Source organism: Microtus oregoni, unplaced genomic scaffold (assembly GCF_018167655.1).
Source record: "Microtus oregoni isolate MIOR12 unplaced genomic scaffold, Mior012 000019F_ref0000042, whole genome shotgun sequence".
Taxonomy (NCBI): Eukaryota; Metazoa; Chordata; class Mammalia; order Rodentia; family Cricetidae; genus Microtus; species Microtus oregoni.
In genome coordinates, this window is record NW_024543078.1 from 3586604 (window position 1) to 3601482 (window position 14879).

Here is a 14879-nt window from a genome sequence, read left to right on the forward strand (position 1 = left end):
CAAATAAACCAGCCGAGTCCACTGGGCCTCAGTTTCCCCAATGGGTGAACCGAGTGCTGTCAACAGGTCCTAGGAGGCGCAGGGATGGGAGCGCGGTAGAACTGAGCCTGGCTCCGGGTTTGCTCCAGAGCACCTGCTGGCGCTGGCAGGATCCCATGGGCATCCGGGCCCCGCCCCGCCCCGCCCCCACTCTCCAATAAGACCCGCTCGGCTCCCGCGGCTCGCGGGCCCAGAGCAGCAGTGTTGCCGGCGGCAGTGGGTCGCGCAGTCCCCGCGCCCGCTGTGCGCCCAGGCCCACCCCAGCAGATGGAGCCCCATTCACAGCGGCGGCAGCGGAGCCGCCAGATGGTGGCCTCCTTCCTGCGCGACCCGGGCTCAGGGCGTGTGTACCGGCGCGGGAAACTGATCGGCAAGGTGGGGGTTCCCGCGCGCGCTCACACACACCCGAGTTCAAAACGCGGGAAGAGGGAGAGCTGGAAGGGTCGAGGGCTGGGCGGGAATGAACGCGCAATGATTGGCGCCTCGGGTTCCCTGAGTTTGGGGTCCGGGCTGCAGGGCAGATGGCGAGGTGGGAACCGCACTTGGCGCGCTGTCTGCGGGCGTGTGAGGGGCGTGTGCGCGTCGCCCGCGTTAGCCGGGCACTGAGTGTCCCATGGGTGCACAACTGGTGCTACACATGCAATGGCGAGGCTGTCACTTCCCCCCGCGGTGGGTGCTGAGCAGCGCGTGCGGTCTGTGCCCTGCACCCACTTGTCTACCTGGCTGCGACTGGGGATTGCTCTCTTGGTGGCCAAGGGCGCTGGAGGGTGTTGAGCTCTGAGTCTGGGTGTTGTGTGTCCAGATAGTTTGTCTGGGTGTGTGTTGTGTGTGCGTGTGTCTGGGTGTTGTCAGTCTGGGTGCTGTGCGTGTAGCTGTGTGTGGACCTGCTGTGGGGGTGTCTGACTGGGTTGTGTAGGTGGTTTGTATATGGGTGCTGTGTGTGGATGATCCAAGTTGCGGTATGCTGTTTGTAGGTGTATGTGGAAGTTGTTTGTGGATGTGTGTCAAGGCGGTAGGAGGGCGCTGTGTTTGTAGGTGGAAGTACTGGGTATGTATGCTGTGTGTGTGTGTGTATGCCGTGTGTGTGTGGATGCTGTGTGTGTGGATGCTGTGGGGGGGTGCTGTGTGTATGGATGCTGTGTGTGACACTGTGTGTGTGTGTGGATGCTGTGGGGGAGGTGCTGTGTGTGTGTGTGCTGTGTTTCTGGGTGTCATGGGTCCCTCACTGTCCTGTGCAACAGAGCTCATGAGCCTCCTGCTTTGACAAAGTCTGTGGATCTCATCTCTTTGGCAGGGGACTCTGGTGTGGAATGTCTGGGTGTGACAGCTGCGGAGCCTTGGCTGAGTCTGTAGCAGGCCTGTGTCTTGGGTGTGGCCCACTGTCTGCATCTTGTCTCCTGTCCTCTGCAGGGAGCCTTCAGCCGTTGCTACAAGCTCACAGACATGTCCACCAGTGCGGTGTTCGCCCTCAAGGTGGTGCCAAGGGGCGGGGCGGGGCGGCTGCGCCTGCACGGGAAGGTGAGCCAGCCATCACACACACAGACACACACACACACCTGCCCAAAACCTGTCCCAGGGCTGCCCTGCTTCCCTCCTTGTGAGCGAGCCAGGCCTGGGGCCTGTCGCCTGCACCCCACTCAGGGACCTTCATGGGGACACAGGTGGAGCGTGAGATCGCCCTGCACAGCCGTCTACGCCATCGCAACATCGTGGCCTTCCACGCACACTTCGCAGACCGCGACCACGTCTACATGGTGTTGGAGTACTGCAGCTGCCAGGTAGCCGTGGGCCTGGTGGGTGGGGCGGGGGGGGGGGGGAGGGCTTCGTGTGTCTGCTCTGGGTTCGTTAAACCAGGCGGTGTTGAGCTGTGTTGAGCCCCCTGTTGCTTGAGGGGGTGACTGGGGTGAGGCCTGGGTCAGGCCACTGAGAGCCAGACAGGCCTGTTGTCTGTCCTTCTGTGTCTCTAGGTCCCCGTAACTACCGGTGTTCCCTGTGCCCACGCCATGTCTTCCTGCCCTCTGTCCAGTCACTAGCGTCCCCTGTCCCCACCTAGGCCCACACAGCTCAGCCGTGCTTACCCTGGCCTAGCGGGGTTTCCCTGGGCCCGGGTGTGCGCACAGTGTCCACAGCCCATCTATTGAGTGCCCGGTCCGCCCGCCCGCAGTCCCTGGCTCACGTGCTGAAGGCACGGAGGACGCTGACGGAGCCTGAGGTGCGCTATTACCTTCTGGGACTGGTCAGCGGCCTGCGCTACCTGCACCATCATCGCATTGTGCACAGGGACCTGAAGCCCAGTAAGCATGAGGAAGGGACTTTTGGGATGCTGCGAGGGTGGCGAAGGGCTGGGGGCTACAATGCTCCCATGCCGCACTCCCCCCACCCGCAGGTAACTTCTTCCTTAACAAGAACATGGAGGTGAAGATCGGAGACCTAGGGCTGGCTGCCCGGGTGGGGCCCACCGGTCACTCCCACAGGTAAAGGTGGAAGGTCTTGGTTGTCCTGAGTGGGGCCAGGAAGTCCTGGCCGGCCTTCCTGAACCTCTCTCATGGTTCCCTTCCAGGGTGCTCTGCGGAACCCCAAACTTCCAGGCTCCTGAGGTGGTGTCCCGCAATGGACACTCCTGCAAGTCTGATATTTGGGCTCTGGGCTGCGTCATGTAAGAGGGAGGCTGACCGGGTCTGGGGGAAGTGGTGGGGGCCCCCCGGGGAGACCGGGTGTGGGCAAGGAGAGCGAGCTTGGGGTGGGTGTGTATGCACACAACAGATGATCACGTGTTAGCTAGAGCAGGCACTCCCTCTGTAGACCAGACTGGCTCTGAGCTCACAGAGATCCCGCTGCCTCTGCTTTCCCTGTGCTGAGAGTAAAGATGCATGCCTCTTCACCCAGTGAGCGCCTGGCCCTTAATGTCCAGGCTTGGATTTCTTGTCCCATCCTGGGTGCCAATTAAATTCAAGTGTGGCTGCAGCTAGGGTTCGGTTGGTAAAACTGAGCACGCATGAAATCCAGATGCCATCCCCAGACCACACAAGCCAGGCATGGCAGTGCACACTTGTTGTTGCCAGGCCTGGGGAGGTGACGCAGGTGGGGGTCAGCCAGGTGGAGTGTGTCTTGGGTAGGGATGATGCTGGGGCAGTGGAGTCTGGAGTGGGGCTGGGCGTGGCCAGGTGTGTAGACAAAGGTGTGAACTCACTTCTGCCCGCCTGCCCTGGCACAGGTACACGGTGCTGACGGGCACGCCCCCCTTCGCTGCGGCGCCCCTGTCGGAGATGTACCGACGTATCCGGGAAGGCCACTACCCCCAGCCCGCTCACTTGTCTCCCAGCGCCCGCAGCCTCATCGCGCGGCTCCTGGCACCCGACCCTGCTGAGCGGCCCAGCCTGGACCACGTACTCCAGGACGATTTCTTTACTCAGGTGAGGGGGTGTCCCCCGGGTGAGCCCCTGGGGACCAGGGACCGTCTAGATCCAGGGCTGACCCCAGCTCACTGACTCCCAAGGGCTTCACTCCAGAGCGGCTGCCTCCACATTCCTGCCACAGCCCGCCCGGTTTTGCCTTCCCACCACAGCTGGGCAGATTGTTCCGCAAAGTGGGCCAGCTCCTGCTGACCCAGTGCCGGTCACCTTGTGAGTAGCTGTCCCCTAGCCTGTCACAGCCGCTCACCTGCCTCAGGCCTGGTATCTGTCTCCCTTCCACCTGCGTGACCAAGGTGGGAGAGGATGGCAGGAGCGATTGTCATCATTGTTCTCTAAACCTGTGCTTCCCTCAGGTCCCTTTACCTCAAAAGAGCCTTCAGGTCCTGCAGAAGAAGGGACGGAACCTGACCACCTGGAGTCCAGCAATGGGGTGAGCAGTTCAGTGAGGGTTATGGGGAAGAACGCCTAGAATTTCCTGAAGCCCCTGACTGAAGCAACTTGCGTCCTTCCACTCTAGAGACCCCAGACCTTGAACCCTGCCAGCTCTGAGTCACACCTCCGCCCCTCACTGGGGGGTTCTAGACGGGGCTCCACCCTGACCACGCCCACAGCCCCTCACTGGGGATTCTAGGCTGAAATCCACCCTGATCACGCCCCCAGCCCCTCACTGGGGATTCTAGGCGGGGCTCCACCCTGACCACGCCCACAGCCCCCTCACTGGGGCTGCTACAGCTCCAGTTCCAGCTGTCCCTCACCCTAGCCTTTGGAGACCACGGAACCCTGCTCACTTCAGTTTTCATTGCATTTGTTGAGTGCTTGTTACATGAGTTTGTGCAGCAGGCAAGTTTTGTCTGAAGAGGAAACCTGTTCTCTGTGTAAAGTGGGGTGCTGGGCTCTGGGGGCTCCCTCAAGAACGGGAGGTACATTAACCTCTGCTCTCTCCAAACACCTCTGTCTCAGGACAGGTTTCCTCTCTGTGCTGAGAGTCCGGTCCTCCTCACACTCGGGACCCTGCAGACCAACCTAGCAGGTGAGCAGCAGAGAGCCTCGCCCGGGGCAGATGCCGAGGACTCGGAATAGGGACTTCATGTGTCCTGATGAGGGCCACAGCCGCGGCTGGCCTCAGTGTGTCCACCTGTAAAACCTAACAAACGCCTGTGATAGTCAGGGTTTGATATGAGACCTTTTGGGAGGGCAGGTGTGGGACCCGGCTGATGGGAGAGGGAGGGGACCCGGCTGATGGGAGAGGGAGGGGACCCGGCTGATGGGAGGGCAGGTGTGGGACCCGGCTGATGGGAGGGGGAGGGGACCCGGCTGATGGGAGGGGGCAGGTGTGGGACCCGGCTGATGGGAGGGGGCAGGTGTGGGACCCGGCTGATGGGAGAGGGAGAGGACCCCCTCTTTGGTGGATGTTCACTGCTGTCTGGGCACCGATGTGACTCTGTCTTAACAGACCCAAAGGGGTGCTGGGCTCTTCAGGTGGAGGCGGCAACCAGGAAAATGCACCTATGCCTGGATGCAGGACCTGTGGGTAGGACAGCCAGAAGAAAGTGGAGGCTGAGGGGGCCTTGAAGGGCCTAGCCCAGGCCCACAGCATCCTCACCCTAGCTCAGCTCCCTCCACAGCCACAGCCACAAACCCCACTCCTACACAGCCCAGCAAAACCCCACCCAGGCCCTTCCTCCCCAGCCCAGCCCCACCTCATCTTACCCCTCCCCAGCCCAGCCCCTCCTCATCCTACCCCTCCCAGCCCAGTACCTGACCCTGGCTCTTTTTTCTCCCCTTCTGCTTAGCTGCCCAGGAACCCCCAGGGGAGCAGCGGCCTGTCCTCTGGGCTCCCAAGTGGGTGGATTATTCCCTCAAGTACGGCTTTGGCTACCAACTGTCTGATGGGGGCAGTGGCGTGCTGTTTCGGGATGGCTCCCACATGGCGCTGCGCCCCCAAGGAGGGTAATTGCTGGGACTCCTATCCCCAGGGACCCAGTTCTACCCCACCTCTCATCACCTGTTTATGGGGTGTCCGCCAGGAGGAGAGCTTGGTAACACAAACGATGGAGTTGGTTTTCTGTTCTTTACATGACAAAAACCAGTTGAGGTGGGAGAGGGGGTCACTGGGGAAGCCATGTTCCTGGAGAAGTCAGATGGTGGCTCAGTAGACAAGAGCGCTCACCTGCCAGGCACAAGGCCCAGGGTTCCCTCCCCACCAGGGTGTGAAAGGCCCACGCCTGTCATCCCAGCACCTCAGCTAGGAGCAGGAGGATCAGGAGTTCAATGTCACCCTCAGCTACAGAGCAAGTTCAAGGCCAGCCTGGGCTACTTAAGGCAGGGAAACACAATGTCTCTGAACACAAAGGAGCTGACGTCATTTCCACTAGGCTGGCTGGCCAGTGAGTCCCAGGGATCCTCCTGCCTCTGCCACCCCACCTGGCTCTTACCTGGGTGCTGGGACCCCGACTCAGGTTCTCATGCTGACCATCTCCTTGGCCCCCCCGGCTCATTTCTATTTCTTTTCATTGGGAATGGAACCGAGAACTTTGGGGGTGTCCTCTGCTACTGAGCCCGCCTCCCAAGTACTGGTATTTTACCATAGTGTTCTTGGAGTGAGAGAGGCGGCCAGTCAGAGAGGCCGCTGGGCTGGCCAGGAGGGTAGTGGCCGTTTCTATAGAGACAGATGAGGAGCCTGAACCTGATGTAGTTGGCCTATGAGAGGTGCTCCTGGGGTGGCCAGTGCCCTGACTGACCACCGGCCAGAGTTATATGCAACACAGTGATGGCTTGGGTAGCAATGAGGTACAGCTATGAGGGAGGACCCCCCAAAGCATGGGTCATCGGGACAGAGACTCATCAGGTCCCTGGCCCCCAGCCATGTCTCCTACCAACCTGACCAAGGGAGTCTGTGGACCTTCGCCCTGAGGGATGTCCCCAGCCCGCTGCGTGCCAAGCTGGCTGTCCTGCGGCTTTTTGACTGCTATATGCAGAGGCGGCTGAGAGAGGTGAGGGCCTGGAGTGTGGGGAGAAACAGGAGAGGGAGTTGTCCATCCGGAGGACCCTGACCAGCATGTCCCCACAGGAGGGGACTGCGTCCATGGCTGTGGCACCCGCTTCACTTGACTTCTCTCTGCTGAATTTCATTGCCGATTCCCGGGCACTGGTCATGTTGTTTAGCAACGGGACCGTACAGGTAAGCGGCCGGGATACCAGGCTTTGACAGCATTCAGGACTGTGTGACCTCTGAAAGAATATGGAATCAGAGGTCACATCCTGTGTCTTCAGCCCAGTCAGAGCCAGACGGCAGCCTCCATGCCCTAGGGAATCCTGGGTCTCTGGGCACAGTGAAGTCGAGGGGTCACAGAACCAGAGAGGATATGGGATGGAGCCAAGTGGCCTGAAGAGTCACTGCTGAGAGTCTGCCCGAACCTTCGAACCTGCAGCTGCTCTGGGAATAGGGAGGCATGAATGACAGAAGACAGGAGATGTTGTGAAGAGACTCGAGAGTTCACGATCATCCTTGGCTACATAGAAACTTTGAAGCCAGCCTTTTACCCCGTCAAAGGAAAACAAGAAGAGTGAAAGAGACTCAGGGATGGATAGGCGAGGGGCTCATTGCTAACAGTGCTTGCCTCCAAAGCCTGAAGGCCCGAGTTCAGCCCCCAGGACCCACATGGCAGACAGCAGACTCCAGCACGTTGTCCTCTGACGGCTCCGTATGTGCTGTGACCAACACATGCACAAATATACACGAATAGTAAATTAAAACAAAAGGGGAGAGAATGAAGGGAAGGTTGTGGTACCGGGTTGAGGGGTGGGGTGGGGGAATCCCCAGATGAGACAATTTCTATTGATTTCATGGAACCCTTAGCTTCCAATCTTGACTCTCACAGGTGCGGATCCTATAACCAGTGTTTGTGCTCATCCGCAGGGTCAGAACCGGGGCCAGCATGGTCGACTCTGGTCACCGTGATCTTAATGTCACTCTTTCCCAGGTCAGCCTCAGGACGTCCCAAACGCAGCTGGTGCTGAGCGGGGAAGGTGAAGGCTTTCTGCTCACCCTCTGGGAGCTGGGAAGGCCGGGTATGGGCAGCTCCTACTCACTGGACGTCCTACGGAGTTATGGCTGCACTCCCGCCATCCACCAGCACCTGCGCCATGCGCTATGCCTGCTCCACAGTGTCAGATGAGTCAGAAGGTCTGACTGAACCTCTGCATGTCGGTGCTGGAGACCTGGGCTCTACTGCTTCTGTCTGCTTCTGCTCTACAGTTGGCGTCCATGGAGGGTGGACACATTGGGGTCTTTGATTTATGGTATGAGCTGGGCAGTGGCGGCACACACCTTTAATCCCAGCACTTGGGAGGCAGAGGCAGGCAGATCTCTGTGAGTTCGAGACCAGCCTTGTCTACAAGAGCTAGTTCCAGGACAGGCTCCAAATCCACAGAGAAACCCTGTCTCGAAAAAAACAAAACAAAACAAAAAACCCAAAAAAACCATGTTCCTGTAAGTTGGAGTCTATCTCTTTTTGCTTGTTTATTTTAGATTCATTTGTGTTCTGTGAATGAATGTTCTTGCATGCACCTTTGGGCATCACACGAGCATCTAGCATCTGTAGAGACCAGGAGAGGGTGTCAGGACCCCACACCACACCTCTGGAACTGGAATTACAGATGGTTGTGAGTCACCATGTGGGTGCTGAGACTCAAATCTGGCTCCTCTGCCAGAGCAAGTGCCCTCAACCACTGAGCTGTCTCTGCCAGAGCGACAAGTGCCCTCAACCACTGAGCTGTCTCTGCCAGAGCAACAAGTGCCCTCAACCACTGAGCTGTCTCTGCCAGAGCGACAAGTGCCCTCAACCACTGAGCTGTCTCTCCAGCTTTTTGCTGGTGTTGTTTGTAAATCAGAGTGACCTGTAGCCCAGGCTGGCCTGGAATTTGTGGAATATTTGTTTAACGATGCAGAGATGTTTTGTCTTTAACTATGCAAAGATATGTTGCGTTTGTCTAATTATGTAAAGATGCTGCTGTTTCACCTTGCCTGTCTAAGGCCCCTGATTGGCCTAATAAAAAGCTGAACAGCCAATAGCAAGGGAGGAGGTATAGGCAGGACTTCCACGTAGGCAGAGTAAGTAGGAGGAGGAGGAACTTAGGCTCGGGAAGAAAAAAGAGACACCAGGGGCCAGTCAGACAGACAGACACGGGTAAGCAGGAAAGTGGGGCTCAAAATGAAAGGTGAAAAGCATTGAGGCAAATGTAGATGAAGAGACATAGGTTAGACAGAGTTAAAAGAGCTGCTGGGCCGGCCACGCAGTGGCCGCGCATGCCTTTTCATTTATTGATTTATTTATTTTGGTTTTTTGAGACAGGGTTTCTCTGTGGTTTTGGAGCCTGTCCTGGAACTAGCTCTTGTAGACAAGGCTGGCCTCAAACTCACAGAGATCCGCCTGCCTCTGCCTCCCGAGTGCTGGGATTAAAGGCGTGCGCCAGCCGGGCAGTGGTGGCGCACGCCTTTAATCCCAGCACTTGGGGAGCAGAGGCAGGCGGCCTCATCAAGCAAAGGCAGTGGATGCTCTGGATATGAAGGTCATGTGACCACATGCCTTCCTTGGCATAGAATGGAGGGGGAAAGAGATCTGCATGGAGCAGGGGGGGGGGTTGTCGGAGGCCCTGGGGATGGGAGAGAAAGGAGGTGTGGAAGAGGAGCAGTAGAAGCAGAAGCAAAGTGGAGCCCAGGGAGGTGTTGAGCTACAGTCTGCCCTTTGGTTGATGATTCTTCAGCACAGCTCTGTAGACACGGCTGCCAGCTTCCTCCTCCTCTACCCCAGCACCCATGGTCCCCACCAACTCATCATTTCCCGTCATGGGGTCCCACACTGTGCGGGCTACTGCCTCTGGTCCTCTCACTAAGCACAGTGTCCGGGAGGTCCCTCCATGCAGTGATCAGAGCCTCAGTCCTGCTCAGGACCACATGGTCCTCGGTGTGCGGATGAGCTGGGATCATCCGCTGTTGGGAAGAACTGGAAACAAAGGCAAGGATTCTCTCTCTGTAAGCCTGTCTCTCTCCCTCTTCCCATGTGTGTGTGTGTGTGTGTCCCTGCCTGTCTTAGTTAAGGTTCCTATTGCTGTGGAGAAACACAGTGGCCATGGCAACACTTATAAAGGAAAACCTTTAACTGGGATGCCTCGCTTACAGTTTCAGGGGTTCGGTCCATTATCATCATGGTGGGGCATGGCAGCGTGCAGGCAGACATCTTGGTCAGAAAGCCACGGAAGTAGGCTGTCTCACTGGATTGTCTTGAACATACATGAGACTTCAAAGCTCGCCTCCACAGTGACACACTTCCTCCAAATAGTGTGCCTCTCAGTCTGGTACCTGCTTTCTTTCGAACCACCACACTGCCGCCCCATCTTTCAAGCCAGCACTTACTGTTATGCCCAGATCTACAGAGCCTCCAAAAACCAACAAGGGGACCAAGTCCCATATGTAAAAGCAAAGAGCCTTTACTCAAGTTCGAACTCTCTGTTTCCAACACATGGATATGATCTGAGGGCCCCAAGCTCAGTTAGGGTGAGGGATTTCTAAGGTTTAGGACTCCTGATTGGCTGACACTGCAAGGACATACATGCAGGCGATACACTTACGCCCATAAAATAAGGATAAACACAGGTAGTGGTGGCACATGCTTTTCATCCCAGCACTCTCAGGAGGCTGAGGCAGGGGGATCTCTGTGAGTTCAAGGCCAACCTGGTCTACAGAGGGAGTTCCAGGACAGCCAGGGCTACACAGAGAAACCTTGTCTAGAAAAGGCTAAAACCAAAAAAACAAGATCTCTCACCTCACCCTGTGGAGGCCCTGGGTTCCTTTGCCAGCTGGGGCCACACCTCTGCCATCTCTGCCATCTCGGTGCCCTGGAGGTGGGGGCAGGAGGATTAGAAGTCCAAGGTCAGCTTCAGGAGCTAGGTCAGTCTGGGCTACACGAGATTCTATCTCAGAAGGGAGAGAGGAAGCCCAACAGCTCAGTGACTAGGAGAATAAAAACCACACCTTCTGTTTTTTTTTAATTTATTTATTTATTATGTATACAACATTCTGCCTCGATGTATGCCCGCACGTAAGAGCAGGGCGCCAGATCTCAGTACAGGTGGTTGTGAGCCACCATGTGGTTGCTGGGAATTGAACTCAGGACCTCTGGAAGAGCAGCCAGTGCTCTTAACCTCTGAGCCATCTCTCTAGCCCCCACGCCTTCTGTTTTTGTGTGCCCACCACCAAGGCCCCGGTGTACAGCTCATTGGCCAGGCCTAGATCACATGACCTTACCCTTCACACCCTCCTGAAGTGGACTAGGTGGTAAACAGAGTGGAATTGACATCATACCCTCAGTTAAAACTATTGTCCCTCCCTCCGTCCATCCTCCCTCTCTCTCTCCTCTCCCAATCTCTCTCCCTCCATCTCTGTCTCTGTCTCTCTCTCCCTCCATCTGTCTCTCTCTCTTTCTGTCTCTCTGTCTCTCTCTGTCTCTGTCTCTCTCTCTCGTCCTGGAACTTCCTTTGTAGACCAGGCTGGCTTGAACTCGCAGAGATCCTCCTGGCTCTGTGTTCCGCATGCTGGGATTAAAAATGTGCACCACCATTTCTTTTCATTCTTATGTTTATGTGTGAGAATGTACGCTATAAGCGTGCGGTACCTGCAAAGGCCAGGAAGGGGCGCCGCTGCCCTGGAGCTGGATTTACAGGAGCTGTGAGCCACTAGGTGGATCCTGGCTAGGGAGCCCAGGTCCCCAGGACTAGCAGAAATCACTCCTCACCCCAGCCATGCCTGTAGCCCCACCCCTCCACACAGCCACGCCTGCAGCCCCACCCCTCCACCCCAGCCACACCTGCAGCCCCACCCCTCCACACAGCCACGCCTGCAGCCCCACCCCTCCACCCCAGCCACACCTGCAGCCCCACCCCTCCACACAGCCACGCCTGCAGCCCCACCCCTCCACCCCAGCCACACCTGCAGCCCCACCCCTCCTCACAGCCACGCCTGCAGCCCCACCCCTCCACCCCAGCCACACCTGCAGCCCCACCCCTCCACACAACCACACCTGCAGCCTCTATCTCTTTGAAGGTCTCACCTAGTACCACGGTCCTGGCTGTAAACTCTGAGCACTGTTCCCAAGGGCTGGGCTGAGCAAGGAACAATCACATCTGACTTTGTGGCTGTAGGTCAAGCTTAGGGTGACTTGGAGACTTTTGTGTCTACCCAGAATGCTTGTCTCGGGGTAACAACAGGACAGAACAGGGTGAGCTTCCCCGAGGGACTGTCTTGCTAAATGACCTACCTAACGTGCATATTCCATCTGCCCGTGGGCATCTGCTCAGTAGCAATCTGTGAGAATCTCCCACGCCCCGAGCCCACAATGGTGATTTATTAAAAATAAACTAACTACAGAATACATCAATTCCTAACCTCCCAGGACGATTTGTTTCTAGGCAGAAAGAACTTCAACAAATGGACTCTTGCCCACTCTGCCGCCCACTGAAACTCTGGAATTTTCGTTGGAGGGGTTAGCAGGGAGATCAAGAAACAAAATTACTAACCCAGGTGCTCTGATGCTTGCCTGGTGTTCCAGCAGCAGTGAGGTGGGAGTGGGAAGATCAGAAGTTCAAGGTCATACCCAACCACGAGCTGAGTTCCAGGCTGGTCTGGGCTGCGTAAGACCCTGTCTCAAAAACACAAACAAACAAACAAAAACAATTAAAAAAAAACCCTAGGCTGGCAAGATGGTTCAGTGAGTAAGGGGGAGACTGAGGCCCTGAGTTTGAGACACACGTGATAGAGAGAAACCGCCCACGAGCTGTCTTCCGCCCGCCACACTCACACGGAGGCACACAGCAATAATAAATAATGAGCAACCGAGAATGTGAGTGATGGAAGAAAAGACAAAGCGGCGCTGTTAAACTGGACCTGAAAACGAGGCCTCGAATGCCAATTGTTATGGTTTTGGTCCCTTTAAGAGACAAGCCACACCCATTCCCCTCCCCATACGCTGAGGCAGGCTGATCTTCAGCTTCCGGCCTGAGCTCATTCTCTTTTCCATCTTCCTCTCGGTGAGGCAGCTTCGCTTCTGCCTCTCTCCCCCCACTTCTCTGCTTCCCCCCTTCTCTGTCTCTCTTTCTCCTCTTCTCTCTCCCTCTCTCCCTCTTTCTCTGTCCCCCCCTTTACCCTTCCTCCTCCATAACCCCCTAAATAAACATTCAACCTCACCCTGCATGTCGTGTCTATCCATGTTTCTGTCTTCTGCCCGCCTGCCATGTGTCTCCCTGCCTGGGACCAGCCATTGCTCAGGGACCAGCAGCCGTCTCTGCCTGGGACTGGCTGCTCCCAGGGCCCGCTGCCTGCCACCACATGGCCTGCCACCAGCATTTGGGACCTACAGCATTTCTGCTGCCTACTGCCGTGGGGATCTTGCAGCATTTTTTAAAAAAGAATAACACCAACTCTTAGGAACCCGAGGCAGGAGAATTGCTATGAGTGTTCGACCAGCCTAGGAGACAAAATGTGACTCTGTCTCTCAAAAACAAAACAAAAAACTGGCCTTTAGTCCAGCAGTAGGGAGGCAGGCGGATCTCTGTGAGTTCGAGGCCAGCCTGGTCCACAGAGCTATTTCCAGGACAGGCTCCAAAGCTACAGGGAAACCCTGTCTCAAAAAACAAACAAACCAAAAAATTGAAAAACAAATAAAACCTTCATTAAGTCTCACCTAACACTGCTTAGATTTGTGTGTCTGAAGAAAATCCTGAGTCTACTTAACATGAAGAACCAGATTGTTTCCAACACTCAGGTCTCCCTTCTAATCTGGGAGCAACAGGTGACCCTGGACCACCTCATTGGTGCTTTCAAACACGTGACACCTCCAATCAGGAGCAAGGAAGGGGCCTGCAGCTGCAGGTGGAAGCTGCCATGGCAACCGTGAGTGCCAGTGGCTGTGTGAAATCCCTAAATACTGGGATTCCTCATTATGTAAACTGTAGAGAAAATGGGGGTGAATTTGGGACGCTTGGCACAGACCAGTCATCCTACTACTAGAAAAGCAGAGACAGGAGGCCAGCCTGGATAGCCTAGACTCCTTCTCTCAGAAAACAAAGGAATCTGTGGTCAGGGTGGAGCCCCGTCTAGAATCCCCCCCAAAGTGAGGGCCGGGGGCGTGGTCAGGGTGGAGCCCCGCCTAGAATCCCCAGTGAGGGGCTGTGGGCGTGGTCGTGGCAGAGCCCCGCCTAGAATCCCCAGTGAGGGGCGGGGCGGAGGCATGACTCACAGCTGGCAGGGTTATGTCTTTCTGCAGGTAATCTATACGGGTCTGTCTCCCCTCTCCCCTCCCCTTCGTATCACGGAGTCTCAATGAGGACATAAATCTATCTTGGTCTGCTTAGAATTGAATTTTCTATCTAGCAGGGTAGAACCTGGCATACGTGTGGGAGGACACAGGGGTACTAAGGGACATTTTGACCCAAACTGGTTTCACCTGGTGTTTCGCTGCTCCAGTCACCCGCCACTGGGGCCTGGTAGCACATGCCTGCGGTGCTTGCGAAATGACTGCCACAAGTTTAAGATCAGTCAGGGGACCCACAGGTCTGTATCCCGAGATGCTGCCTCAGTGAGTCAGTGAGACCAAGCTAAGTGTGTGGTGGTGCACACCTGCCACAGCAGCACTCAGGCCGCTGAGGCAGGAGGATCACTAGGTCCAGGCTTGGGCAAGGGAGCTGAGGGTGGAAGCCTTGGGGCATGCCATAGCTTAAGCTGCCATCCCCACACTCAAAGTGGAGGCCGAAGAATCAGGAACACAGGGTCATTCTGGCCTAGGTTGTGAGTTCAAGGCCAGCCTGGGCTTCAAAAAGTGCCTCCTTTGCCCTGGGGCCCAGACAGCTGGAATGCAGGGTGAGCCTCGGCACCTAGACTGCAGGGCACCCATGGAGCTTGTTCTCCTAGCAGCACATGCAGGAGTCACTCAGGAGCCGTGAAGAGCAAAGGCTGTTCTACAAGAAGACCTGGGTTCCATTCCCAGCACCCACACGGAGGCTCACAACATCCCCTCCGGCCTCCACAGGCACCAGGCATGCATCCAGTGGGCAAGGCAGCCATACACATAAAATAAGTAAATCTTTAAAAGAAACACTCGGGAGGTGGTGGCGCAGGCCTTTAATCCCAGCACTGGGAAACAGGCAGGTGGATCTCTCTGAGTTCAAGGCCAGCCTGGTCTACTGACTGAATTCCATGACAACCGGGAGGCCCTGTCTCGAGGGAAAAAAAAAAGAAAAGAAAAGAAAAAGAAAGAAAGAAAGAAGAAATGAACAGCCCCTGGAAGTCCAGTGGCCCAGGTAGAGGGTTTCTCCACTCCTAAGAACGCTTTGGGGATGTCAGATCTGTCACAACTCAGGGACACTGCTCAACAC

At 56.4% G+C, this 14879-nt stretch overlaps 1 protein-coding gene across 5 annotated transcripts; it reads left to right on the forward strand.

Annotated features, from left to right (window-relative positions):
* Positions 1-218: 218 nt before the first annotated feature.
* On the forward strand, positions 219-8466 carry Plk5 (polo like kinase 5 (inactive)). Of its 5 annotated transcripts, none has more exons than XM_041668703.1 (15): positions 219-414; positions 1450-1557; positions 1701-1817; positions 2204-2333; positions 2426-2513; positions 2600-2695; positions 3254-3452; positions 3536-3662; positions 3806-3882; positions 4413-4482; positions 4906-4983; positions 5246-5402; positions 6316-6445; positions 6523-6633; positions 7436-8466. In XM_041668703.1, the coding sequence occupies exons 1-15, from the start codon at positions 307-309 to the stop codon at positions 7628-7630; spliced, it is 1791 nt and encodes a 596-aa protein (XP_041524637.1). In that variant the 5' UTR covers positions 219-306; the 3' UTR covers positions 7631-8466. The 5 variants fall into 5 exon arrangements, with proteins under 5 accessions (XP_041524637.1, XP_041524636.1, XP_041524641.1 ...); XM_041668702.1 differs by having other exon boundaries at positions 302-414; positions 1334-1557; positions 1681-1817; XM_041668707.1 differs by lacking the exon at positions 7436-8466 and adding an exon at positions 6726-7427 and having other exon boundaries at positions 302-414; positions 1334-1557; positions 1681-1817.
* Positions 8467-14879: the final 6413 nt, after the last annotated feature.

Coding starts and splice junctions, on each gene's coding strand:
- Plk5 (XM_041668702.1), top strand. CDS start 1,350: ATGTCTGGGTGTGACAGCTGCGGAGCCTTGGCTGAGTCTGTAGCAGGC. Junction 2,334..2,425: donor GCACAGGGACCTGAAGCCCA/GTAAGCATGAGG, acceptor CCCCACCCGCAG/GTAACTTCTTCCTTAACAAG. Junction 3,883..4,412: donor ACCTGGAGTCCAGCAATGGG/GTGAGCAGTTCA, acceptor CCTCTGTCTCAG/GACAGGTTTCCTCTCTGTGC.